At 43.1% G+C, this 12,500-nt stretch overlaps 1 protein-coding gene across 1 annotated transcript in view; it reads right to left on the reverse strand.

Moving 5' to 3' along the window:
- Positions 1 to 3,289: 3,289 nt before the first annotated feature.
- The window catches only part of stx1a (syntaxin 1A (brain)), a 36,670-nt gene continuing 27,459 nt past the window's right edge, over positions 3,290 to 12,500 (reverse strand). Inside the window, exons 9-10 of the mRNA XM_076291192.1 lie at positions 12,322 to 12,432; positions 3,290 to 3,367 (exon numbers count right to left, since the gene is read on the reverse strand). Coding sequence (XP_076147307.1) covers positions 3,290 to 3,367; positions 12,322 to 12,432 — 189 coding nt within the window. The remainder of the gene's footprint in view (positions 3,368 to 12,321; positions 12,433 to 12,500) is intronic.

Consider the following 12,500-nt stretch of genomic DNA (forward strand, 5'->3'; position numbering starts at 1 on the left):
AGTCTGATGCAAATGGTAACCGTTTTATGGCTTGAACTAAAACAGCATACGCATGGCTTGCTACGAGGCTAAGCTAATACAGCTCACTCATGGCTTGCTAGGAAGCTAAGCTGAGCAGAACACAGCAACCAGTCCCGGCCAATTAAATACATCTCATCATGTAACATTTTCTTAATTATCTTCCAAATATTATAAAATTAGAAAGATTAGTGGCTTACTGGTTAGCGCTTCGGACTTGTAACCGGAGGGTTGTCGGTTCGAACCCCGACCAGTAGGGTCGGCTGAAGTGCCCCTGAGCAAGGCACCTAACCCCCTCACTGCTCCCCGAGCGCCGCTGTTGATGCAGGCAGCTCACTGCGCCGGGATTAGTGTGTGCTTCACCTCACTGTGTGTTCACTGTGTGCTGTTTGTGTTTCACTAATTCACCGATTGGGATAAATGCAGAGACCAAATTTCCCTCACGGGATCAAAATAGTATATATACTTATACAAATGAACATTTAATGAATTCATGCAGGTCTTCATGTATAACAGATTTTATTTGGTATTTAAACAGGTAAGTCATGGACAACTAGCCTACCATTTCGCAGAACGGTTTATACAGAAAATAAAAAGAGGAGCGCAAAGCATCATCTGAAAAACAGCCTAAATCATTGTATGGTAGCTTATAACATTAAGCTCAATCACCTCCCAAATTAACTTTGAATTCATACACGTCTAACAGCATGAACAGAACACATTTCGTATTGAAACAGTTAAATCAGGACAACTATTGCTCAGAGCATAGGCCTATACAGCGAATAAAAAGAGATTGCGTTAGCCTAAACCATGGACAACATTGTGATCCAAAATAAAGAGGGAGAATAATGTAGGCCTAAATCATCAAGCATCTTAATAACGAGTATTAACGTTACATTGTTATTACAGTTTGTTTTGCTGTCTCAGCCTCGGTTCTAACATGGGGCTTCAGGGAGCCAGCATAATATTACAACATCACCATTAGTAGAGCGGCAGGCGATGATTTGCTGCAGAGTGAAATCTTCTCAAATGGCCGTCTTTTCACTCCTCCCTGAATTTCTTTGTTAAGTCCTTTTCAAATGCCAACTTAATTAAATTGGCCTTTCGTCGATGAAGCATGCTGAGACAATGATCTGAATGTTCTTTAGTGTGGAAAACGAGTTCTCACAGAGTGCAGTGCTGGAATCAAAAGTCAAAGCGCGTTTCAGCGCTGTCATCACGCTCGGCATTGCTTCGAGAGGTTTGTGGAAGTCCAATTACCCTCGTCGGGTGGGGACGAGACCTTCATTTGCTCACTCAACCGATGAGCCACTGTATATTCTGTCTCCACAATGACACTATTAGAAAGGTCCAGTAAAGGTTTCACTTTTGACACATAAAAGTAGAATCCTCCGGGTCGAGAGATTTGACCCATTAGCATACAGTTGTGCTCCCCAAACGGTCCTTCATTTCCCCAAACGTTCCTTCATTTCCCCAAACGGTCCTTCATTTCCCCAAACGTTCCCTAATCGCTCCTTCATTTCCCTAATCGGTCCTTCATTTCCCCAAACGTTCCCTAATCGGTCCTTCATTTCCCTAAGCGTTCCTTCATTTCCCCAAACGCTCCTTCATTTCCCCACAAACTGCATCAATGCAACTGAAGTGCCACCTGCGCAGTTTGGCTGTCGGATCTCCGTGTTCTGTCCTCAGCTCTATGCACAGCAAAAGATGTGTGTGTGTGTGTGTGTCCTCAGCTCCATACACAGCAAAAGATGTGTGTGTGTGTGTGTCCTCAGCTCCATACACAGCAAAAGATGTGTGTGTGTGTGTGTGTCCTCAGCTCCATGCACAGCAAAGGATGTGTGTGTGTGTGTGTGTCCTCAGCTCCATACACAGCAAAGGATGTGTGTGTGTGTGTGTGTGTGTGTAGTGTGCGCCGTGTCTTCGGTGCCAGCCGGCTCCTCTGTTGCATTCTTGCAGCACTGGAAAAGTGCCATGAGCAAACATTTTCAATACATGTCTACATATGATATACAGCATATGACGTAGCGGTGGGATGTCTGTTGAGTATATACAGCATATGACGGTATGACGTAGCGGTGGGATGTCTGTTGAGTATATACAGCATATGACGGTATGACGTAGCGGTGGTATGTCTGGAGTAGTCCTAGCAGCTCAAGGTGACTGGATGGCTCACAGCAGCTGTACCTGCCACCTGTACAGCCTCAGACAACGCACCTGTGCCTCATGGCAACGCACATGTGCCTCATGGCAATGACTTCAGCACCTTGGATAGCACATCTGCAAGTTCACCTTTGCACCCGCGACTTCAGCACCTGGACAGTGTCTGTAGCTGTGTCTTAGTGTCTGTAGCTTAGTGTCTGTAGCTGTGCCTTAGTGTCTGTAGCTTAGCCTTAGTGTCTGTAGCTGTCTTAGTGTCTGTAGCTGTGCCTTAGTGTCTGTAGCTGTGTCTGTAGCTGTGCCTTAGTGTCTATAGCTGTGCAGCTGTGCCTTAGTGTCTGTAGCTGTGCCTTAGTGTCTGCAGCTGTGCCTTAGTGTCTGTAGCTGTGCAGCTGTGCCTTAGTGTCTGTAGCTGTGCCTTAGTGTCTGTAGCTGTGTCTTAGTGTCTGTAGCTTAGTGTCTTAGTGTCTGTAGCTGTGTCTGTAGCTGTGTCTGTAGCTGTGCCTTAGTGTCTGTAGCTGTGCCTTAGTGTCTGTAGCTGTGTCTTAATGTATGTAGCTGTGACTTAGTGTCTGTAGCTGTGTCTGTAGCTGTGCCTTAGTGTCTGTAGCTGTGCCTTAGTGTCTGTCTGTAGCTGTGCCTTAGTGTCTGTAGCTGTGCCTTAGTGTCTCTAGCTTAGTGTCTTAGTGTCTGTAGCTGTGTCTGTAGCTGTGTCTGTAGCTGTGCCTTAGTGTCTGTAGCTGTGCCTTAGTGTCTGTAGCTTAGTGTCTTAGTGTCTGTAGCTGTGTCTGTAGCTGTGCCTTAGTGTCTGTAGCTGTGCCTTAGTGTCTGTAGCTTAGTGTCTTAGTGTCTGTAGCTGTGTCTGTAGCTGTGCCTTAGTGTCTGTAGCTTAGTGCCTTAGTGTCTGTAGCTGTGTCTGTAGCTGTGCCTTAGTGTCTGTAGCATAGTGTCTGTAGCTGTGCCTTAGTGTCTGTAGCTGTGTCTGTAGCTGTGCCTTAGTGTCTGTAGCTTAGTGTCTGAGACTTCAGCACCTGTCTCGACTGCGCAGCTCAAATCAGCCCTAACCACCAGAGGGTGGAGCCTAGGAGGGGCAGGTCACATGGGGGTGGGTCTAACTGAGGCCTATAGCCAATCCAATGATGAGAACAGTCAGAGTGACAGCAACACATCCTCCAATGAGCAGCAGCTTCTGTTACAGGAGAGGAGAGGAGTAAAGAGTAAAGGAGAGGAGTAGAGAGGAGAGAAGTGGAGAGGAGAGGAGTAGAGAGGAGAGGGGATAATATTGGCGTATTTCTGGGATAAAACTGCTCTTATCTTTCCTTAAACTTCATCTGTGTCAAGACTAAGCTAATATGGACATAAAACGCCCTCTAGTGGCTAATATGGAAACTTCTGAAGGCACAGCAGCTGAGATCAAGATAAAACACCTATGGGTAAAACACCTATGGGTAAAACACCTATGGGTAAAACACCTATGGGTAAAACACAGGTGCAGATTAAACTAGATGACTCAGCAATGGGGAGTGTAACACCCATCAACGTAATAACTTCTCATCAACGTAATAATTTCCCACCAACGTAATAATTTCCCACCAACGTAATAACTTCCCATAAACACAATAACTTCCCATCAACGCAATAATTTCCCACCAACCCAATAATAACCCAATAATTATTAAGTTTACAGGAGGTTATTACGTTGGTGGAAAGGTTAAAACAGTTAATGTAAATAAATCACTGATTTGGTGAAATGATATCTGTTTTATCAATTGTAAGGGTATAGATAGTTGTCAACAATTGTCACCATCTAAACCAATCTCATGACCATAAAGCTTTGTACCCCCACCCCCCCCATATCCCCCCCTACTTATTATTCATCACCTGTACTAGGAGCAGAGCAGAGCTAGACAGACAGACAGGTCCCTTTATAGGAGCTAGACAGACAGACAGGTCCCTGACTCTTTTTTTAAGTATATTTTTGGGCTTTTTATGCCTTTAATCATGTAGGATAGTGGAGATTGACAGGAGAGAGAGTCGGGGTGGGATCCGGAAAGGACCACGGGGTGGGAATAGAACCCGGGTCGCCTGCATATGGTGCAGGTGCCCCTGCCAGTCACGCCACCGCTGGGGCCCAGGTCCCTGACTCTATGCAAAGTTGCTTTGGCACCCATTGTGTTTCTGTCTTCTCTTAATTTTTAAATTACATTCAATTCTTTTGGGCCCACACAGTCGACTTCAAGGCAGTGCTGCCACCATCAACTTCCAGGCACCTAACCGTAACCCATACCCTAACTGTAACCCATACCCATACCCTAACCGTAACCCATACCCATACCATAACCGTAACCCATATAACCCATACCATAACCGTACCTCATCACCCGGAGTGAAGAAATACTCTTTTCTGATTGGCTGGCGGGTGGCCTTTAATTCTGAATAACAGGACACCGTTCCATATCAATGCTTATGAATGGTAACTATAACAACCATAGTAGGACAACGGTTGCAGCGCTCTAGAATCTTTGGTTGCAGGCTTCCCAACAATAGAATCAACTGTAAACAAGCTAACTGTCCATGCTAAAGTTGTACAACAAGCTGAACTAGTGAGCTTCTTTTTAAACAGAACCGCGTGTTTCCAGTGTTTACAGTGGCAACCGGGTGATAAGCGGGATAACGGCCTTCGAGGTGTGTCCAGTTATACAGAATTAATGGACTCGGGCGGAGGCAACTCCCCTCTGCAGGAAACAATGTCCATCACCTTTGATGGACATTTATTTCCTTTCGTCTATATTTGACGATGAGGGATTAACATGAATGTCTATCTGACGGACCCCCACGTCGGAAAACAACGCAGAAGGTACACCTTTCTCGTTGGAATTTGACGCCAAGGACCCTTGACCATGCGTCAGACCTTTGACGAGTAGGGAGTGAGACTGGGTTGCTTCTACCCTGCCCTGCTCCAGCTCCAATGGCGGTGGTCTGTCCACCACCCCCAGCTGACTCAGACACGGCTCTTGTTTGCATGCCTGCCCTACCCCCACCTCCCAGCCTCTCCAGCTCTGCATCCCGGTGACACCCAACGACCTAAACCATCACCACCTCACGCTCAACGACCTAAGCCACCATCACCTCACGCCCAACGACCTAAACCATCACCAACACGCCCAACGACCTAAACCATCACCACCTCACGCCCTGCCCCCGCCTGATGCCTCCTTGCCTGTGCTTGCTGAGGTATCCACGACTCTGGCAGCCTTGACAGGGACATCAAGGAGGTGGTCATCCCCCGCCCCCACACCTCCTCAATACTAGTGCAACACTCACCCCCATCATCACAGGCTATCGTACCCCCACCATCACTGGATATTGTACCCCTCCCCCACACGGCGATCACAAACAATGAGGTGACAACGACCTCAGTCAACAGCCATCAGACACACAGATCCCAGATGCACCCCTCGCCCTCCCCTTACACCCCCCATCATCACAACAGATCAAGTGAGAGCCCAACTAAAGAAACTGTGCATCAATAAAGCAGCGGGGCCTGACAGATTGTGTCCAAGGCTACTCAAGGCCTGTGCTGCTGAACTGGGGGAGCCACTGAAGCACATCTTCAATTTGAACCTACGCCTTGGACAAGTTCCAACTGTCACGGTCGGGTCTAGAACTGATTGATGGGGTCAATGTGGAGGTGGTAAGCACCTACAAGTATCTGGGTCTCCACCTGGACAATAAACTGGACTGGTCAGCCAACACTGATGCACTCTACAAGAAAGGGCCGAGCAGGCTGTACTTCCTGAGGAGGCTGCGGTCATTCAATGTGTGCAGCAAGCTCCTCAGGATGTTCTACCAGTCTGTTGTGGCCAGCGTCCTCTTCTATGCAGTGGTATGTTGGGGAGGAAGCACAAGGAAGAAGGACGCGGGGCGACTTGACAGGCTGATAAGGAAAGCTGGCTCTGTAGTGGGAGCTGAACTGGAGTGCATCACTTCAATATCTGACAAAAGGACCCTGAACAAACTGATCAACATCTTGGACAATGAGTGTCATCCACTCCACAGAACTATTGTTAAGCAGAAGAGCCTGATCAGCTGGAGACTTCGCTCACTGCCTTGCACAACAGACAGACTGAGGAAGTCATTTGTCCCCAGGGCCATTGAACTGTTCAATGCTTCACTTAAGGGAAGAGGAGAGATAGACTTCTCTGCATAGTCTGTCTGCCTCTTCACCCCCTCCATGTTTGTATACTGTCTGTCCACTAGCCACTTTTTACCACTGTCTTTCTGCCTCACTGTTTGCGTGCTATATTAGCACATTAGCACATATGCATAACCCCCCCTCCATGCCACAGCCAAACTGTGGCCACACTTATACCTTTTCTTAAAATAGTTATATATATATAGATATATAGACTTATTCTTGCACTGTTGCACTGTTGGACTTACTCATTTGCAGTGTTGGGGACGTTACTTTAAAAAAGTAATTAGTTATAGTTACTCACTACTTGTTCCAAAAAGTAACTGAGTTAGTAACTGAATTACTCTATGATAAGAGTAACTCGTTACCAGGGAAAGTAACTATTTTTTGAGCAGTTTTGAAAAGCCAGTTGAAATTAGTAGAACAGACAGGTGTTTGTAGGCTACATAACTTTCAATATTTATTAGCCTAGATAGATAGATAGATACTTTATTGATCCCCAAGGGGAAATTCAAGATATTGCACAGACCTACGGTTGACTTCAGCCTGTGTCATAGGTTTTTGTTGTGAGGCAGAAAGATCTAGCTTTTGCTGCTTGGAGGACTTTGCTCCGAGTCCTTCTTTGCTAGTGAATGGCGAGCTATCATCTGTGGTGGACAGTGTTGTAATGTAACAAATACTTCGTTACTGTACTTAAGTAGAAATTTCACGTATCTGTACTTTACTTCGCTATTTAAATTTATGTCAACTTCCACTTTTACTCCACTACATTTCCTAGATAAAATGTATACTTTTACTCCGTTATATTTCCACTAAGCATCTTCGTTACTCGCTACTAAAACATGAAATTAGAAGAAATGTGTGCGACTGCAATAAGGGAGGTTTGGCGAATCACTGCTCCTAGATTGCATTACGCACACTCCGCACGCTGCGCGCTCTATTTCAGCTCTTGTTTGTTGCTAAAGGAGGAGGACGCACAACTGAAACCGCCATGGAAGCACGAGCACCTACTGGAGGACCTCCCGTTATCATAGACGACCACCCCGACGATAGTGGTGAACTCGGTAAACAGGGTAGTGGTGAATATAACGTCATACACCGGTGGCCGTATTTGCAAGAAATGTTTCTGTACATCGGCTACCTGCCCTAGCGACCTGTGAAAGGCTATTTATCCATAGCATCGCAGGAGTTGTCTTCAGTCCAAGAAGAGTAAGACTGAATCAGGCCCGGGGTGGGTAATCGGGAGAATTCCCGGTAGGCCGCTTCACTTTTGGGCCGGTCGAGGAAACAAATATTGACATTTGTCACGTTAGTCTATCTTTTTTCTTAAAGTAGGACACGTTCCGCATTCAGTGTATGACACCAATGCAATGCCTCTGCATGGGTTGTAGCCTACGTGAGGGAGTTCTCCCCTCCCAAAAAGAGTTGGTTGGGTCGATATAGCCCGTCTTTTCCAAAAAGTTTTCTCAGATACGGATAGCCAAGCCGGCCCTACAGTAGACACAAGCGTCAGGAAGGATGGATGGTAGAAAGAGGCCAGAAGAGACTGAGCAGCAGATCAACCAGTCGACCACTGAAAATGATGAGCCCGAAATTAGTGATGAGGAGGCCATGACTACAGGGACAAGTAGAGAGGATAAATTAAAGTTATTTAATGTAAGAAAGAGCAATTACCCTACATGATAAACCTATGCCTTGTTTGCTCAGAAGAGGGTGTAGTAAAGGAGTAGGCTAAATCACCAAACAACAATATAGCCTACCCATGCAAACACATGTAGCCCTAGAAATGCTCATGCCACATGACCAAAATGTTCTCCCTACAAGCAGGTAATTTTTTTTTTTTTTGTGAAAGAAATAAGTTATTTATTTTTCATTTCAGAGAATTGTGCCTAAAAAGTCCTAGAAAAGAATGTGATTTGATTTGATGAGTGAGATTAAAAAGATATGGGAACCCTGAATATGCTTTATGCTTTACTATAAGAAAGCCAAAATAAAGTTAACAATAAAAGTTCAAAATAAAACCGCTTGCTTTTTACTTTTTACTTTTACTTCAAATACTTAAGTACATTAAATATCAGAAAATTACTTTTGATACTTAAGTACAGTATATATCAGATACTTTAAGACTTTTACTTAAGTAATATTCTAAAAGGCAACTTTCACTTCTACCAAAGTCTTTTTCTAGAACGATACTTGTACTTTTACTCAAGTATTGCTTTCTAGTACTTTATACAACACTGGTGGTGGAGGTAGGCTATCTGGGTTTTTGGCCACTAGCTTTAGATGCGTGTGTGAGATCCCTCATTAAATTAGAGTTGCTTACAACGGATGTCGACAAAGTCTTCGCTCCTGGACATAATGTAGCCTACACATTACATGCGTGTTCTTGCCTTTGACCACAATGAATTTGAAGTCGTGCTTATATCTCCACCTTGAAAATGCCAACTTTTCATCGGATTGCTCCTGACCTCTGCTGTTTCGTCAAATCTCTACTTTAGCTGTTGCGTGTGTGTGTGGCGCGTGTGCTGGCAAGTGTGTAAAAACACTGGCTCTGATTGGCTATCATGAAGCATGACTCTGCCTTAGCCAATCATAATCGCTTACGTCGTTATTAACCCACCTCCTCACTAGCTGTGAGCCAGGGGTGCGTTCGGATTACACAGTTTATTCAATCAATGCAAAGTAAGTAACGCACCGCATTTAACGTCCAGTAACGTTAACGGCGTTGTAACGTTGTAAAAAGTAATTCATTCGATTACTCCGTTACTGAAAAAATAACGTCGTTACCTAACGCCGTTCTTTTAAACGGCGTTATTCCAAACACTGCTCATTTGCACTATCACCATGACCACTATCACCATTGCACTATCACCGTGACACTCACTCACACAGAGCACCTTACCTTACCTTACTATGCACAGAGAATCACAGGCTCAGTCCCTGCCTCAGTCATTGCAAGCGCCTCTTGATTGATTAATCACCACTATGTGGATACTGTTTTTAGAATTGATTTAGATTAAGTGTTAGTTAGTATAATTTGTATTTTAGTATATTTAGTATATTCTTTATCTTCTACTGTCCCTATTGCTTAGTTGTGTTTTTATATTATATACTTTTAATTACTTTTTCTGCTGTTGTGAATGTGTGTGTGTTGTCTGTATGATACTGAGACCTTGAATTTCCCCTGGGGATCAATAAAGTATCTATCTATCTAACCCTTGACTAACCCTAGCGTCCTCTAGGCAGCGCTGCCTTTAAGTGGACGGTGGCCCAAAAGACCAGATATCCTGATAGTCTTTTGTCATCCGACACCAACGTTGCTGTGTGTGGCTTAGAACACTCTCCTAACTTTTAAATCGATCAGATTTATTTTTTGGATACAATCACAAGTGCTCGACTGAATATTTACTGTGCACACAGGATAGGTATTTCCATTTAAGGCAAGCATTGTGCAAGAGGACTGACCGAGTCCTGTTATCTGTTCTAGGACAGTCCTGTTACCTTTTACCTCCATATGTTAAGATGCAGCATCATGTTTGCGCGTCTGAATGTTGCTAAAAAGGAGAACATGGCAAGCCTTGTGCAAATGAACCTTCTAACGGCCAGTTGGGTTCCTATGGGTCCTTAAAGGAGAATTCCGGTGTGATATTGAAACATGATACCGAGTGTGAACGTATGTCTCATAGCCCATCTCGGCTTGTCCCCTGCACTCCAAAATCTGGCGCTAGTTAGCCGATGCTACCAACAGCTTTTTCAATTGTGGTGCTTCGGCATCGGGCTAGCCATGCAAATAAATCACTGTTTTACACCATTTACGAGGCTCAATTCCAAAAATAATTCCGTGGAAATGCATGGATTCCAGTTGCTGCTACTGGAATCCATGCATTTCCACTGAATTATTTTTGAAATCTGATCCCTTATCATACCTGTTCATTCTTACTCGTCGATCGACTTATCGTGACTAAATTCAAGATGGCTGCAAACGCTAAACTTCTTGAAGATACTGTCTGTATAAATCGTCTTGTAAGTAAACTACCAGTGCTTTTTCAAAGTTCTCAATGTCTCGTTTTAAATGTCAGGGCCCTCGGAAGTCTACCAATGAAGTGTGGAGATACATTGAGCCTCGTAAATGGTGTAAAACAGTGATTTATTTGCATGGCTAGCCCGATGCCGAAGCACCACAATTGAAAAAGCTGTTGGTAGCATCGGCTAACTAGCGCCAGATTTTGGAGTGCAGGGGACAAGCCGAGATGGGCTATGAGACATACGTTCACACTCGGTATCATGTTTCAACACACTTTAGGTCAAAATCACACCGGAATTCTCCTTTAATAGCACTGAGAATTTATGAAAATGAGGGCGGAACTCAAGGCCTTGAAAATGTTTTAAAATAGATATAAATAGACATAGTAAATAGATATAAATAGACATAGTAAATATATATACATAGATATAAATAGACATAGTAAATAGATATAAATAGACATAGTAAATAGATATAAATAGACATAGTAAATATATATACATAGATATAAATAGACATAGGTAAATAGATATAAATAGACATAGTAAATATATATACATAGATATAAATAGACATAGGTAAATATATATACATAGACATAGTAAATATATATACATAGATATAAATAGACATAGGTAATTAAAAGTATTTGAATGTTCTGTTAGAGGAGGCAAGAGAACTATATTGACAGCCATCAGTGAAACATATAGAACAATTGATAAACATATAGCACAACTGATAAGCATTGACACATTTTTTAAATGTTGCCTCTGAGTTTCTGTAAAGTCATTGTAAATGATTTGTAGCGTTTGTAATAAACCTTGATCCACGTCTTAAACTATTGGGTCTTTGATCCACATCTTAAACTATTGGGTCTTTGATCCACTATTGGGTCTTTGATCCACATTTTAAACTATTGGGTCTTTGATCCACTATTGGGTCTTTGATCCACGTTTTAAACTGTTGGGTCTTTGAATTTGAGGGAACTGGACCTGGAAAGTCATTGAATTTTAAGAAGGTGTGGGAACATTGGGTCAGATTATTTGACAGTGTACATGGTTCAAACTGATTAACATTAAAAGAACAGACAAAGGGCACAACATTATTCTTTCTGAAGGACCACTTTCATTTATTTTCCTGTATAGCTGAGAGGTTTCCTGAAACCTACAAATAACTGAACTACACAAAGTAGTTGTGTTTCTCTTTAAAATACAATGTTAGATAGATCCCCAATGATCTACACAAACTAGTCATGTTTCTCTTTAAAACACAATGTTAGATAGATCCCCAATAATCCCCAAGAGGAAATACAAACTTCCAGTCGCTCAGCACCACAATGGTACAAATAACAGTAGAAAAAAACACATCAAAAGAAAAATAGTAAAGATATATATATATATATATATTTGTATATATAATGGGCTTTGTATGTGTATATATATATATATATATATATATATATATATATATATATATATAAATATAACTGCTAGGGCCTTCACAAAGTCAATCAATACTGTGCTATCCTATTATCCTACAGTACTAATCAATCAATCAGACCAGTCCTTGCACTGTTAACATGTCCAGGCATTTGCTCCACCATGTTACTACACTGAAATAGCATATTTTGTCACAGCAATAAATATATCCAACAGAATCATGTAAGATGAAGACTGGTTTATATGGTGACAACTGTTGACAACTATACCCTTACAATTGATAAAACAGATATCATTTCACTAAATCAGTGATTTATTACATTGGTGGGAAGTTATAACATTACCTTTTTTAACCTTCCCACCAACGTAATAACTTCCTACAAACGTAATAATTATTGGGTTATGTTGGTGGGAAATGATTACGTTGGTGGGAAGTTATTACGTGTGTGTGTGTGTGTGTGTGTGTGTGTGTGTGTGTGTCCCACCCTGCGTCCGCCCTTCCGTATGAGCACTGCCTGCTTGGTGTCCTCCTTAGCCTTCTCCACGTACTCCTGAGCACTGCACACGTTCTTCTCTATGTTGTTCACCAGCTCCCCCTGCAGGACGCAGTGGGAAACAGCAGTCAGCACGTCTATTTATACACAGTCACTGAGACGCTCCAGCT

This window comes from Alosa pseudoharengus, unplaced genomic scaffold (genome assembly GCF_046254945.1).
Source record: "Alosa pseudoharengus isolate Yale_2024_CS ecotype anadromous, Long Island Sound unplaced genomic scaffold, YU_APseudo_1.1 YU_APseudo_1.1_scf_18, whole genome shotgun sequence".
In the NCBI taxonomy this organism is placed as follows: domain Eukaryota; kingdom Metazoa; phylum Chordata; class Actinopteri; order Clupeiformes; family Clupeidae; genus Alosa; species Alosa pseudoharengus.